At 43.7% G+C, this 20381-nt stretch overlaps 1 protein-coding gene across 1 annotated transcript; it reads left to right on the forward strand.

Annotated features, from left to right (window-relative positions):
- The first annotated feature begins 2713 nt into the window (after nt 1-2713).
- Nucleotides 2714-18112, forward strand: LOC124033427 (multicilin). Its single transcript, XM_046345458.1, has 7 exons — nt 2714-2932; nt 4305-4380; nt 4526-4605; nt 5302-5362; nt 15260-15498; nt 16670-16780; nt 17005-18112. Exons 1-7 carry the CDS (start codon nt 2840-2842, stop codon nt 17470-17472), a joined length of 1128 nt encoding a protein of 375 aa, XP_046201414.1. The 5' UTR covers nt 2714-2839; the 3' UTR covers nt 17473-18112.
- Nucleotides 18113-20381: the final 2269 nt, after the last annotated feature.

Here is a 20381-nt window from a genome sequence, read left to right on the forward strand (position 1 = left end):
TAGCTTAGCTTTAGCTAATGAATAGATGATACCAAGGCATGTAGCCTATAGCTTAGCTTTAGCTAATGAATAGATGATACCAAGGCATGTAGCCTATAGCTTAGCTTTAGCTAATGAATAAATGTTTATTGGTAGGCCTATGTGGTCGTCATTGTCTCATGTCAAGTCTAACATTTCACAAAGTTGCACACGGTGTCTGCAGCTGGCTGGCAACAATGTAATTACTTGTTCAGTAAATAAAGTTGAAATGTCAAACATTGCAGATTGTAACATTTATATTCGATGCAACCGCGAAACCAATTCATCGTTCTTACATATACAACTAGCCTGTACAGCCTAGCTGATACTGCAGGACGGACAATGAGCCCTCCTCCCGCAATCTCTCCCAGTTTGGATGGAAAATCGTGCGTAAAACCAGTCTATTAATGTCAAATAATTCAGTCAGTTCATCCTCAAAACACCAGTTTACTAGAGATTGTTTGACTATACAGTGTAGCCTACTATCTACAGCTATATATCGTATTTAGCTGCTGTTTCGGTGGTATTTATAAATAAACTTTGTATAAACATTACACATCAGAGAGCCTAACAATTAGGAAAAAATATAAATTCGTCTTGAGGATAAATTCAGCCATTATTTAGACTAATATCCTACACAAATGGGCTGCAAATGTAACTTAAATTCAATTCAATTCAATCCAACTTGAGACTCCCCAGGTCTCCCGATGTCCTCATGTCTTCTTCTTCTCTCTCTTTATCTGTGTTCTTTTTTTCCTGTCTTAGAAAACAGTCTCTCTCTCTCTCTCTCTCTGTCTCTCTCCTCTCTCTCTCTCTCTCTCTCTCTCTTCTCTCTCTCTCTCTCTCTCTCTCTCTCTCTCTCTCTCTCTCTCTCTCTCTCTCTCTCTCTCTCTCTCTCTCTCTCTGTTTGTGCTTGTCTCGCTCTCTTCTCTTCTACGGTTCTACGATAGCTGCAGTATACGACTGCGTCGCCTTGTATTTTGTTGTGTGCCAATGTTTTCACTGCAGCCTGTAGCTGCCCATAAACTTGAATGATACCAAGATATACCAGAGATAAACGACTGCTGATATTGCAACCGCACAAGTCAAACGCCGACTCACCAGTATCAACGTGTTTGTTGTTGTTGTTCAAACCCTCAATGACTGTTGTCCGCTAAATATGATAATCTGTTTGCATCTGCCAATTGACTGTCCAGTGTCCAGACGACCCGTCCCCGGAGCTTCCTATGCCGTTAATGTCTTTCTATAAAGTGTTGAGGCCGGTAATTAAGGAGAATGAGAGGCTCAATTAAAGATATTAGGCTACAGAATTGCAGTATTTGAAGCACCGCTCTCTTCTGGACAGTTTTTCTGATGTTGCTACGTCAATCAAGCTCTGTTTACCGTCCCTGTAACTGTCTCTTTTGCGGAGAGATTGTTTTCTAAATTAAAAACTCATACTATAGAAGCATTAGGCTCTCGATGTGAATTCCGCGTTTCAACACCAGGGTAAACTCCACCCGTTGCACCGGCCCCGTCAGAGCCTTGACCAGTACATTTATTAACCGATATCCCCTTTACTTTCAATCAGTATTGAAAGGCCAGAGGCGCTTCCTGAAGCCCAAGAAACAAACACTTAGCTTTCTAGTAAATAAGTAAATTAAGTAAAGTAAAATAAGTAAATAAAACTTTTAAAAGTTTATGAATGACTTTTTATGACCGTCACTGTCAAAATGATTTATTACATAAAAAATAAAAAATAAACTAGACATCGATGACAGGCCCATGATCCCCCCCCAGAGCTCGTTTCGGGCTTGTCCGGTACGCCAGGGAAAGTCGAGACCAAACACAGGGACCTTCAATTTCACGGGTCATGCAGGTTACAGTTAGTTGTTGGCTTATCAAAAGAGTGTTGACTTGAAAATAAGATTGTTCTTATTGTTTGTTGAGTTACACTGACATAATTAATTATTCATTTTCTTATTTTATTTCCGCCTGTCACGTTGATGTTGACTAGGCTACGGCATATCTGAAGATAATAAGCATTTATACCTACAGACTATGCCTATAGTTTTCCTACTAGCCTACATCCTGTACATCTTTCAAGATCAGGAAAGATCTTTGCTCTAAATCACATTTTTATATAGGCCTACCAAAATAAACTATAATATAAATAATAATATATGCCATTTAGTGGACGCTTTTATCCAAAGCGACTTACAGTCGTATGGGTGGTCCGGGGAATTGAACCCACTACCCTGGCGTTACAAGCGCCATGCTCTACCAACTGAGATACAGAAGGACCATGCTTGGATCATGGCGAACCATCAGCTAAACATGTGTTAATTATCGAGATGGAAAGACTCTAAGAAGTGAGTCTCTTGTTGAAGGCATCTCTGTTGGTCACTGGTCGGTGGTCTCCAAGCAGGATATTTATCTCTACGCGCGTCATGCTCTGCGCTGTCGGATGCACTCGGAGCCCGCGGTAAAAGCGGGCGCCGCCTCTAGCGGAAACATTTTCCTTCTGTACCTAAAAAACCGTTAGGTCTACACCTGTTAAATCTCCGGGGGAAGCCGCGTGTCCCTTAGAGACCATGAACTGGTTTGATTGGACAACAGATTTTAAACGGCGGCATGGAATGGTATAAACCGGGAGAATACGGCATATAAAGATCTACCTCATCTAGAATCTCACTGGGTCTTGGGACTGTTTTTTTTTTTACGTGAGTGACAACAACTGCAGTTTGGTTCAGTATATAATCTTGGTCTGGTGAGTCTCGGACTAATTCTGAGCTACTACAGAGATACATCTGTGTCCATCTGAAACTGAATCACAAGGAGAATGTATGGAGAAAGAAAAGTGTTCGGGACTATCTGTCCAAACACAGTGGCTCCTCATCAGAATCAAGACAGAAGACAGACAGCAGCTAGAAAGGTACGGAGATGATTAACCCTGTACGGCTATATGCTAGTTTATACTCATTTTACCAGTGGTGTAAAAAGTATTCAATTATCATACTTGAGTAAAAGTAAATATACCTTAATAGAAAATGAGTCAAGAAAAAGTCACCCAGTAAAATACTACTTGAGTAAAAGTCTAAAAGTATTTGGTTTGACATATACTTAGGTATCAACTGTAGCCTCAATGTAATTACTAGAATATAATCTTACTTAAGTATCAAAAGTAAAAGTATAAATAATTTCAAATTTCTTATAAACCAGATGGCATAATGTTCTTGTTGTTCTTTAAATTGACGGATAGCCAGCGGCACACTTCAACACTCAGACATCATTTACAGATAGCCAGCGGCACACTTCAACACTCAGACATCATTTACAAACGAAGCATTTAGTGAGTCCTCCAGATCAGAGGCAGTAGGGATGACCAGGGATGTTCTCTGTTTACTGAGTCTGCCAGATCAGAGGCAGTAGGGATGTTCTCTGTTTACTGAGTCCACCAGATCAGAGGCAGTAGGGGTGACCAGGGATATTCTCTGTTTAGTGAGTCCTCCAGATCAGAGGCAGTAGGGATGACCAGGGATGTTCTCTGTTTAGTGAGTCCTCCAGATCAGAGGCAGTAGGGATGCCCAGGGATGTTCTCTGTTTAGTGAGTCCTCCAGATCAGAGGCAGTAGGGATGTTCTCTGTTTAGTGAGTCCTCCAGATCAGAGGCAGTAGGGATGACCAGGGATGTTCTCTGTTTAGTGAGTCCTCCAGATCAGAGGCAGTAGGGATGTTCTCTGTTTAGTGAGTCCTCCAGATCAGAGGCAGTAGGGATGCCCAGGGATGTTCTCTGTTTAGTGAGTCCTCCAGATCAGAGGCAGTAGGGATGTTCTCTGTTTAGTGAGTCCTCCAGATCAGAGGCAGTAGGGATGACCAGGGATGTTCTCTGTTTAGTGAGTCCTCCAGATCAGAGGCAGTAGGGATGTTCTCTGTTTAGTGAGTCCTCCAGATCAGAGGCAGTAGGGATGACCAGGGATGTTCTCTGTTTAGTGAGTCCTCCAGATCAGAGGCAGTAGGGATGACCAGGGATGTTCCATTTTCCTGTCCTGCTGAGCATTCAAAAGTGTAACTAGTACCTTTGGGTGTCAGGGAAAATGTACAGAGTAAAAAAATGTCATATTTTCTTTAGCAATGTAGTGAAGTAAATGTAACAGTTGTAAAAGTTATGAATATTAAAGGAACGTACAGATGCAAAACATATTTTTTTACTCAGGTACTTTACACCACCGCATTTTGATGGACATTTATGTCAGTATGTCCGCTTCTCAAACGTTATTAGAGACATGACGAAACTCTTATCCACAGGGCAGACCGAGGCTCCCCAGGAGCAGCAGCCCGGTTGCACTGTATGTGGACCGGAATCCCTGCATCGTTGAAGAGGGTATGTGAACCATGGGCATATTGCTCAGACTACCCGCATGTTGATTTCATTGTTTTGTCTTAATATACAAATTCAGAGTATAATGTTAAATAAATTCATATATATATTTTTTGTCTTCACTATGTGGTTGTTGTTGTTTTTGTAGCGTTCTCAACGATAGCATGGGATGACTTGGAGGAATGCGCGTCCGTGATGAGGCGAGAGAGCGACTCCCTGGGTTCCCAGGTAAAATAACACTCACACACACACACGCACGCACGCACGCACATACACACACACGCACGCACGCACGCACGCACACACACACACACACACACACACACACACACACACACACACACACACACACACACACACACACACACACACACACACACACACACACACACACACACACACACACACACACACACACACACACACACACACACACACACACACACACACACACACAGAGAGAGAAAGATGCACATACACACCGATAAGTTTCACGTTAGAGGATTAACAGTTTCCATGGTGATATGACGGGCCGGTTAATATTTGACAGACAGGTTACCAGCGGAGCGCCAAAGGACCGTGTATTTATGCTCACCCGCCTTATAGAAGAAAAAAAAACACTCCAAAGTTGCCAACCTACCGACTCTAGTCCTAATCTCATTTACCTGACACTCCAAACAACATTTTTTTGTTAAACACCTACACTCACATTGATTTGAAAGAGCCACACGCAGCAACATGAGCGCACAGACATGCACCGCAGTATATTTACCGCGCTGGGCTATCCAGGTAAACGCGCTCCTGATTGTGGATATTGAGTATGCTGTACAATCTCTATAATCTATCCTGTGCAATGTCAGTCTGTTCGGTGTGAATGAGGCTTCACGCTTTTTGTGTGTGTGTGTGTGTTTGTGTATCCAACAGGTGAACGATTCCGACGGAGACGACCAGGACTTCGGGGAATATGCCCTGGACTTTATAGCTGGTAAGAACATCGAGATTCAAATCATTCGTAGGGATCAACAAAGTAGCCTCATCGTTATTGATCTGTATTGATGAGGACGTTAGGATATTGATTGCAAAAATTGTTTTAGGTAAACGTAGAGTCATCTTCTATGTTGTTTTGATTTATTTCGATTAATAAATACATTTATTTATGAAGTAGAGTTCCTGAAGAAAAATGGTGTACTTGCTTCAGCTGTGTCAGCTGTGTAAAGCGTATTTTGTTATGATAGCGAGATAATGTTAAACTGTGAGAGTCTAATGTAAATGTCTATAAATGTACTGTAAAAACAGCATATAAAGGTAGAAATAACAGTTCATTTTAACATCTGTATCTATATTATCCTTCCAAATTCTCCCATTCTCCCATGTATTAGATTAATCCCCTCTCCTATGTATTAGATTAATCCCCTCTCCCATTCTCCCATGTATTAGATTCATCCCCTCTCCCATGTATTAGATTAATCCCCTCTCCCATGTATTAGATTAATCCCCTCTCCCATTCTCCCATGTATTAGATTAATCCCCTCTCCCATTCTCCCATGTATTAGATTAATCCCCTCTCCCATTCCCCCATGTATTATATTAATCCCCTCTCCCATTCTCCCATGTATTATATTAATCCCCTCTCCCATTCTCCCATGTATTAGATTAATCCCCTCTCCCATTCTCCCATGTATTATATTAATCCCCTCTCCCATTCTCCCATGTATTAGATTAATCCCCTCTCCCATGTATTAGATTAATCCCCTCTCCCATTCTCCCATGTATTAGATGAATCCCCTCTCCCATGTATTAGATTAATCCCCTCTCCCATTCTCTCATGTATTAGATTAATCCCCTCTCCCATTCTCCCATGTATTAGATTAATCCCCTCTCCCATGTATTAGATTAATCCCCTCTCCCATGTATTAGATTAATCCCCTCTCCCATTCTCCCATGTATTAGATTAATCCCCTCTCCCATTCTCCCATGTATTAGATTAATCCCCTCTCCCATGTATTAGATTAATCCCCTCTCCCATGTATTAGATTAATCCCCTCTCCCATGTATTAGATTAATCCCCTCTCCCATGTATTAGATTAATCCCCTCTCCCATTCTCCCATGTATTAGATTAATCCCCTCTCCCATGTATTAGATTAATCCCCTCTCCCATTCTCCCATGTATTAGATTAATCCCCTCTCCCATTCTCCCATGTATTAGATTAATCCCCTCTCCCATGTATTAGATTAATCCCCTCTCCCATGTATTAGATTAATCACCTCTCCCATGTATTAGATTAATCCCCTCTCCCATGTATTAGATTAATCCCCTCTCCCATTCTCCCATGTATTAGATGAATCCCCTCTCCCATGTATTAGATTAATCCCCTCTCTCATTTTCCCATGTATTAGATTAATCCCCTCTCTCATTTTCCCATGTATTAGATTAATCCCCTCTCTCATTCTCCCATGTATTAGATTAATCCCCTCTCCCATTCTCCCATGTATTAGATTAATCCCTCTCCCTCCCATGTATTAGATTAATCCCCTCTCCCATTCTCCCATGTATTAGATTAATCCCCTCTCCCATTCTCCCATGTATTAGATTAATCCCCTCTCCCATTCTCCCATGTATTAGATTAATCCCCTCTCCCATTCTCCCATGTATTAGATTAATCCCCTCTCCCATTCTCCCATGTATTAGATGAATCCCCTCTCCCATGTATTAGATTAATCCCCTCTCCCATTCTCTCATGTATTAGATTAATCCCCTCTCCCATTCTCCCATGTATTAGATTAATCCCCTCTCCCATTCTCCCATGTATTAGATTAATCCCCTCTCCCATTCTCCCATGTATTAGATGAATCCCCTCTCCCATGTATTAGATTAATCCCCTCTCCCATTCTCCCATGTATTAGATTAATCCCCTCTCCCATTCTCCCATGTATTAGATGAATCCCCTCTCCCATGTATTAGATTAATCCCCTCTCCCATTCTCTCATGTATTAGATTAATCCCCTCTCCCATTCTCCCATGTATTAGATTAATCCCCTCTCCCATTCTCCCATGTATTAGATTAATCCCCTCTCCCATGTATTAGATTAATCCCCTCTCCCATTCTCCCATGTATCTGATTAATCCCCCTCTCCCATGTATTAGATTAATCCCCTCTCCCATATATTAGATTAATCCCCTCTCCCATTCTCCCATGTATCTGATTAATCCCCCTCTCCCATGTATTAGATTAATCCCCTCTCCCATTCTCCCATGTATTAGATTAATCCCCTCTCCCATTCTCCCATGTATTAGATTAATCCCCTCTCCCATGTATTAGATTAATCCCCTCTCCCATGTATTAGATTAATCCCGTCTCCCATGTATTAGATTAATCCCCTCTCCCATGTATTAGATTAATCCCCTCTCCCATTCTCCCATGTATTAGATTAATCCCCTCTCCCATTCTCCCATGTATTAGATTAATCCCCTCTCCCATTCTCCCATGTATTAGATTAATCCCCTCTCCCATTCTCCCATGTATTAGATTAATCCCCTCTCCCATTCTCCCATGTATTAGATTAATCCCCTCTCCCATTCTCCCATGTATTAGATTAATCCCCTCTCCCATTCTCCCATGTATTAGATTAATCCCCTCTCCCATTCTCCCATGTATTAGATTAATCCCCTCTCCCATTCTCCCATGTATTAGATTAATCCCCTCTCCCATTCTCCCATGTATTAGATTAATCCCTCTCCCATTCTCCCATGTATTAGATTAATCCCCTCTCCCATTCTCCCATGTATTAGATTAATCCCCTCTCCCATTCTCCCATGTATTAGATTAATCCCCTCTCCCATGTTTTAGATTAATCCCCTCTCCCATTCTCCCATGTATTAGATTAATCCCCTCTCCCATTCTCCCATGTATTAGATTAATCCCCTCTCCCATGTATTAGATTAATCCCCTCTCCCATTCTCTCATGTATTAGATTAATCCCCTCTCCCATGTATTAGATTAATCCCCTCTCCCATGTATTAGATTAATCCCCTCTCCCATGTATTAGATTAATCCCCTCTCCCATTCTCCCATGTATTAGATTAATCCCCTCTCCCATTCTCCCATGTATTAGATTAATTCCCCTCTCCCTCCCATGTATTAGATTAATCCCCTCTCCCATTCTCCCATGTATTAGATTAATCCCTCTCCCATTCTCCCATGTATTAGATTAATCCCCTCTCCCATGTATTAGATTAATCCCTCTCCCATTCTCCCATGTATTAGATTAATCCCCTCTCCCATGTATTAGATTAATTCTCCCATGTATTAGATTAATCCCCTCTCCCATGTATTAGATTAATCCCATGTATTAGATTAATCCCCCTCTCCCATGTATTAGATTAATCCCCTCTCCCATTCTCCCATGTATTAGATTAATCTCTCCCATGTATTAGATTAATCCCCTCTCCCATTCTCCCATGTATTAGATTAATCCCTCTCCCATTCTCCCATGTATTAGATTAATCCCCTCTCCCATGTATTAGATTAATCCCCTCTCCCATTCTCCCATGTATTAGATGAATCCCCTCTCCCATGTATTAGATTAATCCCCTCTCCCATGTATTAGATTAATCCCCTCTCCCATTCTCCCATGTATTAGATTCATCCTCTCTCCCATGTATTAGATTAATCCCCTCTCCCATGTATTAGATTAATCGCCTCTCCCATGTATTAGATTAATCCCCTCTCCCATTCTCCCATGTATTAGATTAATCCCCTCTCCCATTCTCCCATGTATTAGATTAATCCCCTCTCCCATTCTCCCATGTATTAGATTAATCCCCTCTCCCATTCTCCCATGTATTAGATTAATCCCCTCTCCCATTCTCCCATGTATTAGATTAATCCCTCTCCCATTCTCTCATGTATTAGATTAATCCCCTCTCCCATTCTCCCATGTATTAGATTAATCCCCTCTCCCATGTATTAGATTAATCCCCTCTCCCATGTATTAGATTAATCCCCATTCTCCCATGTATTAGATTAATCCCCTCTCCCATTCTCCCATGTATTAGATTAATCCCCTCTCCCATGTATTAGATTAATCCCTCTCCCATGTATTAGATTAATCCCTCTCCCATGTATTAGATTAATCCCCTCTCCCATGTATTAGATTAATCCCCTCTCCCATTCTCCCATGTATTAGATTAATCCCTCTCCCATGTATTAGATTAATCCCCTCTCCCATTCTCCCATGTATTAGATTAATCCCCTCTCCCATTCTCCCATGTATTAGATTAATCCCTCTCCCATGTATTAGATTAATCCCTCTCCCATGTATTAGATTAATCACCTCTCCCATGTATTAGATTAATCCCCTCTCCCATGTATTAGATTAATCCCCTCTCCCATTCTCCCATGTATTAGATGAATCCCCTCTCCCATGTATTAGATTAATCCCCTCTCTCATTTTCCCATGTATTAGATTAATCCCCTCTCTCATTTTCCCATGTATTAGATTAATCCCCTCTCTCATTCTCCCATGTATTAGATTAATCCCCTCTCCCATTCTCCCATGTATTAGATTAATCCCCTCTCCCATTCTCTCATGTATTAGATTAATCCCCTCTCCCATTCTCCCATGTATTAGATTAATCCCCTCTCCCATTCTCCCATGTATTAGATTAATCCCCTCTCCCATTCTCCCATGTATTAGATTAATCCCCTCTCCCATTCTCCCATGTATTAGATTAATCCCCTCTCCCATTCTCCCATGTATTAGATGAATCCCCTCTCCCATGTATTAGATTAATCCCCTCTCCCATGTATTAGATTAATCCCCTCTCCCATTCTCTCATGTATTAGATTAATCCCCTCTCCCATTCTCCCATGTATTAGATTAATCCCCTCTCCCATTCTCCCATGTATTAGATTAATCCCCTCTCCCATTCTCCCATGTATTAGATGAATCCCCTCTCCCATGTATTAGATTAATCCCCTCTCCCATTCTCCCATGTATTAGATTAATCCCCTCTCCCATTCTCCCATGTATTAGATTAATCCCTCTCCCATGTATTAGATTAATCCCTCTCCCATTCTCTCATGTATTAGATTAATCCCCTCTCCCATTCTCCCATGTATTAGATTAATCCCCTCTCCCATTCTCCCATGTATTAGATTAATCCCCTCTCCCATGTATTAGATTAATCCCCTCTCCCATTCTCTCATGTATTAGATTAATCCCCTCTCCCATTCTCCCATGTATCTGATTAATCCCCCTCTCCCATGTATTAGATTAATCCCCTCTCCCATATATTAGATTAATCCCCTCTCCCATTCTCCCATGTATCTGATTAATCCCCCTCTCCCATGTATTAGATTAATCCCCTCTCCCATTCTCCCATGTATTAGATTAATCCCCTCTCCCATTCTCCCATGTATTAGATTAATCCCCTCTCCCATGTATTAGATTAATTCTCCCATGTATTAGATTAATCCCTCTCCCATGTATTAGATTAATTCTCCCATGTATTAGATTAATCCCTCTCCCATTCTCCCATGTATTAGATTAATCCCCTCTCCCATTCTCCCATGTATTAGATTAATCCCCCTCCCATTCTCCCATGTATTAGATTAATCCCCTCTCCCATTCTCCCATGTATTAGATTAATCCCCTCTCCCATTCTCCCATGTATTAGATTAATCCCCTCCCATTCTCCCATGTATTAGATTAATCCCCCTCTCCCATTCTCCCATGTATTAGATTAATCCCCTCTCCCTCCCATTCTCCCATGTATTAGATTAATCCCCTCTCCCATTCTCCCATGTATTAGATTAATCCCCTCTCCCATTCTCCCATGTATTAGATTAATCCCTCTCCCATTCTCCCATCCCATGTATTAGATTAATCCCCTCTCCCATTCTCCCATGTATTAGATTAATCCCCTCTCCCATTCTCCCATGTATTAGATTAATCCCCTCTCCCATTCTCCCATGTATTAGATTAATCCCCTCTCCCATTCTCCCATGTATTAGATTAATCCCCTCTCCCATTCTCCCATGTATTAGATTAATCCCCTCTCCCATGTATTAGATTAATCCCCTCTCCCATTCTCCCATGTATTAGATTAATCCCCTCTCCCATGTATTAGATTAATCCCCTCTCCCATGTATTAGATTAATCCCCTCTCCCATGTATTAGATTAATCCCCTCTCCCATTCTCCCATGTATTAGATTAATCCCCTCTCCCATTCTCCCATGTATTAGATTAATCCCCATTCTCCCATGTATTAGATTAATCCCCCTCCCATTCTCCCATGTATTAGATTAATCCCCTCTCCCATTCTCCCATGTATTAGATTAATCCCCTCTCCCATGTATTAGATTAATCCCCTCTCCCATTCTCCCATGTATTAGATTAATCCCCTCTCCCATGTATTAGATTAATCCCCTCTCCCATGTATTAGATTAATCCCCTCTCCCATGTATTAGATTAATCCCCTCTCCCATGTATTAGATTAATCCCCTCTCCCATTCTCCCATGTATTAGATTAATCCCCTCTCCCATGTATTAGATTAATCCCCTCTCCCATTCTCCCATGTATTAGATTAATCCCCTCTCCCATTCTCCCATGTATTAGATTAATCCCCTCTCCCATGTATTAGATTAATCCCCTCTCCCATGTATTAGATTAATCCCCTCTCCCATGTATTAGATGAATCCCCTCTCCCATGTATTAGATTAATCCCCTCTCCCATTCTCCCATGTATTAGATTAATCCCCTCTCCCATGTATTAGATTAATCCCCTCTCTCATTTTCCCATGTATTAGATTAATCCCCTCTCTCATTTTCCCATGTATTAGATTAATCCCCTCTCTCATTCTCCCATGTATTAGATTAATCCCCTCTCCCATTCTCCCATGTATTAGATTAATCCCCTCTCCCATTCTCTCATGTATTAGATTAATCCCCTCTCCCATTCTCCCATGTATTAGATGAATTCTCCCATGTATTAGATTAATCCCCTCTCCCATTCTCCCATGTATTAGATTAATCCCCTCTCCCATTCTCCCATGTATTAGATTAATCCCCTCTCCCATTCTCCCATGTATTAGATTAATCTCCCATTCTCCCATGTATTAGATTAATCCCCTCTCCCATTCTCCCATGTATTAGATTAATCCCCTCTCCCATGTATTAGATTAATCCCCTCTCCCATTCTCCCATGTATTAGATTAATCCCCTCTCCCATTCTCCCATGTATTAGATTAATCCCTCTCCCATTCTCCCATGTATTAGATTAATCCCCTCTCCCATTCTCCCATGTATTAGATTAATCCCCTCTCCCATTCTCCCATGTATCTAGATTAATCCCCTCTCCCATGTATTAGATTAATCCCTCATTCTCCCATGTATTAGATTAATCCCCTCTCCCATTCTCCCATGTATCTGATTAATCCCCCTCTCCCATGTATTAGATTAATCCCCTCTCCCATTCTCCCATGTATTAGATTAATCCCCTCTCCCATTCTCCCATGTATTAGATTAATCCCCTCTCCCATGTATTAGATTAATCCCCTCTCCCATGTATTAGATTAATCCCGTCTCCCATGTATTAGATTAATCCCCTCTCCCATGTATTAGATTAATCCCCTCTCCCATTCTCCCATGTATTAGATTAATCCCCTCTCCCATTCTCCCATGTATTAGATTAATCCCCTCTCCCATTCTCCCATGTATTAGATTAATCCCCTCTCCCATTCTCCCATGTATTAGATTAATCCCCTCTCCCATTCTCCCATGTATTAGATTAATCCCTCTCCCATTCTCCCATGTATTAGATTAATCCCTCTCCCATTCTCCCATGTATTAGATTAATCCCCCTCCCATTCTCCCATGTATTAGATTAATCCCCTCTCCCATTCTCCCATGTATTAGATTAATCCCCTCTCCCATTCTCCCATGTATTAGATTAATCCCTCTCCCATTCTCCCATGTATTAGATTAATCCCCTCTCCCATTCTCCCATGTATTAGATTAATCCCCTCTCCCATTCTCCCATGTATTAGATTAATCCCCTCTCCCATTCTCCCATGTATTAGATTAATCCCCTCTCCCATTCTCCCATGTATTAGATTAATCCCCTCTCCCATGTATTAGATTAATCCCCTCTCCCATGTATTAGATTAATCCCCTCTCCCATTCTCCCATGTATTAGATTAATCCCCTCTCTCATTTTCCCATGTATTAGATTAATCCCCTCTCTCATTTTCCCATGTATTAGATTAATCCCCTCTCTCATTCTCCCATGTATTAGATTAATCCCCTCTCCCATTCTCCCATATATTAGATTAATCCCCTCTCCCATTCTCTCATGTATTAGATTAATCCCCTCTCCCATTCTCCCATGTATTAGATGAATCCCCTCTCCCATGTATTAGATTAATCCCCTCTCTCATTCTCCCATGTATTAGATTAATCCCCTCTCCCATTCTCCCATGTATTAGATTAATCCCCTCTCCCATTCTCCCATGTATTAGATTAATCCCCTCTCCCATTCTCCCATGTATTAGATTAATCCCCTCTCCCATTCTCCCATGTATTAGATGAATCCCCTCTCCCATGTATTAGATTAATCCCCTCTCCCATTCTCCCATGTATTATATTAATCCCCTCTCCCATTCTCTCATGTATTAGATTAATCCCCTCTCCCATTCTCCCATGTATTAGATTAATCCCCTCTCCCATTCTCCCATGTATTAGATTAATCCCCTCTCCCATTCTCCCATGTATCTGATTAATCCCCCTCTCCCATGTATTAGATTAATCCCCTCTCCCATATATTAGATTAATCCCCTCTCCCATTCTCCCATGTATCTGATTAATCCCCCTCTCCCATGTATTAGATTAATCCCCTCTCCCATTCTCCCATGTATTAGATTAATCCCCTCTCCCATTCTCCCATGTATTAGATTAATCCCCCTCTCCCATGTATTAGATTAATCCCCTCTCCCATGTATTAGATTAATCCCGTCTCCCATGTATTAGATTTCTCCCATGTATTAGATTAATCCCCTCTCCCATTCTCCCATGTATTAGATTAATCCCCTCTCCCATTCTCCCATGTATTAGATTAATCCCCTCTCCCATTCTCCCATGTATTAGATTAATCCCCTCTCCCATTCTCCCATGTATTAGATTAATCCCCTCTCCCATTCTCCCATGTATTAGATTAATCCCCTCTCCCATTCTCCCATGTATTAGATTAATCTCCCTCTCCCATTCTCCCATGTATTAGATTAATCCCCTCTCCCATTCTCCCATGTATTAGATTAATCCCCTCTCCCATTCTCCCATGTATTAGATTAATCCCCTCTCCCATTCTCCCATGTATTAGATTCATCCCCTCTCCCATTCTCCCATGTATTAGATTAATCCCCTCTCCCATTCTCCCATGTATTAGATTCATCCCCTCTCCCATTCTCCCATGTATTAGATTAATCCCCTCTCCCATTCTCCCATGTATTAGATTAATCCCCTCTCCCATTCTCCCATGTATTAGATTAATCCCCTCTCCCATGTATTAGATTAATCCCCTCTCCCATGTATTAGATTAATCCCCTCTCCCATGTATTAGATTAATCCCCTCTCCCATTCTCCCACGTATTAGATTAATCCCCTCTCCCATTCTCCCATGTATTAGATTAATCCCCTCTCCCATTCTCCCATGTATTAGATTAATCCCCTCTCCCATTCTCCCATGTATTAGATTAATCCCCTCTCCCATTCTCCCATGTATTAGATTCATCCCCTCTCCCATTCTCCCATGTATTAGATTAATCCCCTCTCCCATTCTCCCATGTATTAGATTAATCCCCTCTCCCATTCTCCCATGTAGACTCTCCAGCCACATTGGAGCGCAGTCTGTCTCCAGCTGATCTGGTGGCCTTCCAAGGATGTATCATCCCTCCTCTCACCCCCCAGCGGGAGCCCTGTCCAGAGGACAAGGACCAGCAGTGCTACCCTTCCTCAGACACAGGCCTCGGCCAGCATCAAGCCCAGGATGGGTTACTCTGGAGGGGCATTGCTCAGCACCACACCAGGGTCCTGGGACACACACTGGAGACCAACAGCCAGGTACAGACATAGAGACATAGAGACATAGAGACATAGAGACATACAGACAGACAGACAGACAGACAGACAGACAGACAGACAGACAGACAGACAGACAGGCAGGCAGGCAGGCAGGCAGGCAGACAGACAGACAGACAGACAGACAGACAGACAGACAGACAGACAGACAGACAGGCAGGCAGGCAGGCAGGCAGGCAGGCAGACAGACAGGCAGGCAGGCAGGCAGGCAGGCAGGCAGACAGACAGACAGACAGACAGACAGACAGACAGACAGACAGGCAGGCAGGCAGGCAGGCAGGCAGGCAGACAGACAGACAGACAGACAGACAGACAGACAGACAGACAGACAGACAGACAGGCAGGCAGGCAGGCAGGCAGGCAGGAGGCAGGACAGACAGACAGACAGAGGCAGGCAGGCAGGCAGGCAGGCAGGCAGGCAGGCAGGCAGACAGACAGACAGGCAGGCAGGCAGGCAGGCAGGCAGGCAGGCAGACAGACAGACAGACAGACAGACAGACAGACAGACAGACAGACAGACAGACAGGCAGGCAGGCAGGCAGACAGACAGACAGACAGACAGACAGACAGACAGACAGACAGACAGACAGACAGACAGACAGACAGACAGACAGACAGACAGACAGACAGACAGACAGACAGACAGACAGACAGACAGACAGACAGACAGGCAGGCAGGCAGGCAGGCAGACAGACAGGCAGACAGACAGACAGACAGACAGACAGACAGGCAGACAGACAGGCAGACAGACAGACAGACAGACAGACAGACAGACAGACAGACAGACAGACAGACAGACAGACAGACAGACAGACAGACAGACAGACAGACAGACAGACAGACAGGCAGGCAGACAGACAGACAGGCAGACAGACAGACAAGGCGTGCAGGAAGAAGGTTATCTGAATCTGCGGTTGATTGCCATGTGTCGCGATGTAGACTCACTGGGTGTGCTGTCATGTATACACAACAGATGTTCAACTGAAAAATAGTTTCCTCTTTGCTGCTCTTAGTAGTCAACAGCGAGTCGACATTACCTTTTTATTTCTGCAAAGTTCTTCTTCGCTTTCAAACTCCCTGTCGCCAGGTTTGATGTACGTAAAACTCTTTCATCGCTTCAGTTACAGATTCTGTCCTCTTGTCTTTCCCCAGCTTCACCTGACTGTGAGCAGGAGGCAGGAGGAGATTAACGCTCTGCTGCAACGCAATGTCCACCTCAGAGAACTGGCCACCAGAGCTAAACACCTAGCCTCTGTCCTGGATGTAAGTCAGGAGACTGGAAACACACACACGCGCACACATTCACATAAATAAACACATCAGATGATAACTAAACTACATAAAACTATAGTACCTGGTTGCAACCAAATCTCTTTCTCTCTCTCTCTCTCTCTCTCTCTCTCTCTCTCTCTCTCTCTCTCTGTCTCTCTCTCTCTCTCTCTCTCTCTCTCTCTCTCTCTCTCTCTCTCTCTCTCTCTCTCTCTCAGAAGCTGATGATGGTGAGGGAACCATCATGTTTTCGACAACCCTCAGCATCCCCCTGTGACGAACCCCCCATGTCAACACTCCCATGTAAGAGACAGCGTCTGGAAGACACTTGTGACAACACATCGCCCCCTGGGTGTGTGGAAGACATCCTACGGGATGTCAGCGAGCGCTGCAACACCGTCCTGCACCACAGCACAGTTCAAACACCTCTTACCCAGGATAATGACCCAGAGAGAATACTGATGTTCGGAGCGTTCTCTGGACTGCAGACATCCAGGACCACAGGTGGCACTGTGGTGAGCATGGAGGACACAGAGGCAGGAGAGAGCAGTAGTGACTCGTCTTTCAGGACTTCAATTAGGGAACACTGTACGATCAGGACTCAGACCTTCCCTCATGGACACGCCTTCACCTCCAGGACGACCCAGGGTGGGTACCGCTTCCGCTGGGTTCCCAGCCAGAGCTAGCCGTTAGCGGTACTTGGTTCCCAGCCAGAGCTAGCCCTTAGCAATGCTGGGTTCCCAGCCAGAGCTAGCCCTTAGCGGTACTGGGTTCCCAGCCAGAGCTAGCCGTTAGCGGTACTGGGTTCCCAGCCAGAACTAGCCCTTAGCGGTACTGGGTTCCCAGCCAGAGCTAGCCGTTAGCGGTACTGGGTTCCCAGCCAGAGCTAGCCGTTAGCAGTACTGGGTTCCCAGCCAGAGCTAGCCCTTAGCGGTACTGGGTTCCCAGCCAGAGCTAGCCGTTAGCGGTACTGGGTTCCCAGCCAGAGCTAGCCGTTAGCGGTACTGGGTTCCCAGCCAGAACTAGCCCTTAGCGGTACTGGGTTCCCAGCCAGAACGAGCCCTTAGTGGTACTGGGTTCCCAGCCAGAGCTAGCCTTTAGCGGTACTGGGTTCCCAGCCAGAGCTAGCCCTTAGCATTAGCACTGAGCTCGAGCCATCTTGAACATGTAGTAGGTAATGTTGTTATAAGACTGCCAGCTTTGGCTAAATACTAGCTACACTATATTTATAAAAGTATGTGGACACTCCTTCAAATTAGTGGATTCGGCTATTTCAGCCACATGTTGCTGACAGGTGTATAAAATCGAGCACACAGCCACGCAATCTCCATAGACAAACATTGGCAATAGAATGGTCTTACTGAAGAGGCTCCCTAGTGGATGCAGAAGTCTAAGGCACTGCATCTCAGTGCTAGAGGTGTCACTACAGACCCTGGTTCAATTCCAGTCTGTATCATAACCGGCCGTGATTGAGAGTACCATAGGGTGGAGTACAATTGGCCCAGCGTTGTCTGGGTTAGGGTTTGGCAGGGTAGGCAGGGTAGGCTGCCATTGTAAATAAGAATTTGTTCTTATTAACTGACTTACCGAGTTAAATTAAATAAATAAAAAGAGCTCAGCGACTTTCAACCTTGGTACTGTCATAGGAACCACCTTTCCAACATGGAGTGGTGTAAAGCTCGCTGCCATTGGAGCAGTGGAAATGCATTCTCTGAAGTGATAAATCAAGCTTCAACATGTGCCAGTCCGATGGATGAATCTGGGTTTGGCGGATGCCAGGAGAACGCTACCTGCCCAAATGCATAGTGCCAACTGTAAAGTTTGGTGGAGGGGGAATAATGGTCTGGGGCTGTTTTTCATGGTTCAGGCCCCATAGTTTCAGTGGAGGGAGATCTTAATGCTACAGCATACAATGACATTCTAGACGATTTCTTTGTTTCCAAATTTGTGACAACAGTTTGGGGAAGGACCTTTGCTGTTTCAGCATGACAATGACCCTTGTGCACAAAGCGAAGTCCATACAGAAATGGTTTGTCGGTGTGGAAGAACTTGACTGGCCTGCACAGAGCCCTGGCCTCAACCCCATCGAACACATTTGGGATGAATCGGAAAGCTGCCTGCGAGCCAGGCCTATTCGCCCAACATCACTAATGCTCTTGTGGATGAATGGAAGCAAGTCCCTGCAGCAATGTTCCATCATCTAGTGGAAAGCCTTCCCAGAAGAGTGGAGGCTGTTATAGCAGCAATGTTCCAACATCTAGTGGAAAGCCTTCCCAGAAGAGTGGAGGCTGTTATAGCAGCAATGTTCCAACATCTAGAGGAAAGCCTTCCCAGAAGAGTGGAGGCTGTTATAGCAGCAATGTTCCAACATCTAGTGGAAAGCCTTCCCAGAAGAGTGGAGGCTGTTATAGCAGCAATGTTCAAATCATCTAGTGGAAAGCCTTCCCAGAAGAGTGGAGGCTGTTATAGCAGCAATGTTCCAACATCTAGTGGAAAGCCTTCCCAGAAGAGTGGAGGCTGTTATAGCAGCAATGTTCCAACATCTAGTGGAAAGCCTTCCCAGAAGAGTGGAGGCTGTTATAGCAGCAAAGGGGGGACCAACTCCATATTAATGCCCATGATTTTGGAATGAGATGTTCGACGAGCAGGTGCCCACGTAATTTTGGTCATGTAGTCATGTAATGTCACACCCTCCCTTTCTGAATAGTTACCTGCCTACATACTGAGATCATTCTAAATTGTAAATCACATTGTGTGTACAACAAGCCAAAAGCTTTCGACAGTGGAAGTATAGTCTTTACTCAGTGCTTTGACCAAGGTATGGTCAATTCATATTTCCAACTAGCCTTTTCTTACTACCAGGGATGGCAGGTAGCCTAGTGGTTAGAGGCAGGGTAGCCTAGTGGTTAGAGGCAGGGTAGCCTAGTGGTTAGAGGCAGGGTAGCCTAGTGGTTAGAGGCAGGGTAGCCTAGTGGTTAGAGGCAGGGTAGCCTAGTGGTTAGAGGCAGGGTAGCCTAGTGGTTAGAGGCAGGGTAGCCTAGTGGTTAGAGGCAGGTAGCCTAGTGGTTAGAGGCAGGGTAGCCTAGTGGTTAGAGGCAGGGTAGCCTAGTGGTTAGAGGCAGGGTAGCCTAGTGGTTAGAGGCAGGGTAGCCTAGTGGTTAGAGCGTTGGGCCAGTAACCGAAAGGTTGCTAGATCGAATCGCTGAGCTAAACAGGGTAAAAATCTGTCGTTATGCCCCCTGAACAAGGAAGTTAACCCACCATTTTTAGACCATCATTGTAAATAAGAATTTGTTCATAACTGACGTGCCTAGTTAAATAAAATTGAAAAATTGTCAATCAACAAACCAAGTAGAATGGGTGTCTATATGCCTAATGGTGCTCTCTCCTCAGGTATCCTAGCAACTGAATTAAACTGTAACTTTTTGTTAATACTATCTTCGTGTTTACGTTTGCTCATGCGTGTGTTGAAATTCCTCAGGGCCCAGCCTAATAATCCTGTTGGACAATGGAACACCTCAAACCCTTGCAATTTACACCAATGTTTCAAACTTGTTTCAAAGTCTAAAGAGACTGATGTTGTCATTTTGTTCTA

This window comes from Oncorhynchus gorbuscha, linkage group LG04 (genome assembly GCF_021184085.1).
Source record: "Oncorhynchus gorbuscha isolate QuinsamMale2020 ecotype Even-year linkage group LG04, OgorEven_v1.0, whole genome shotgun sequence".
NCBI classification, from domain to species: Eukaryota; Metazoa; Chordata; class Actinopteri; order Salmoniformes; family Salmonidae; genus Oncorhynchus; species Oncorhynchus gorbuscha.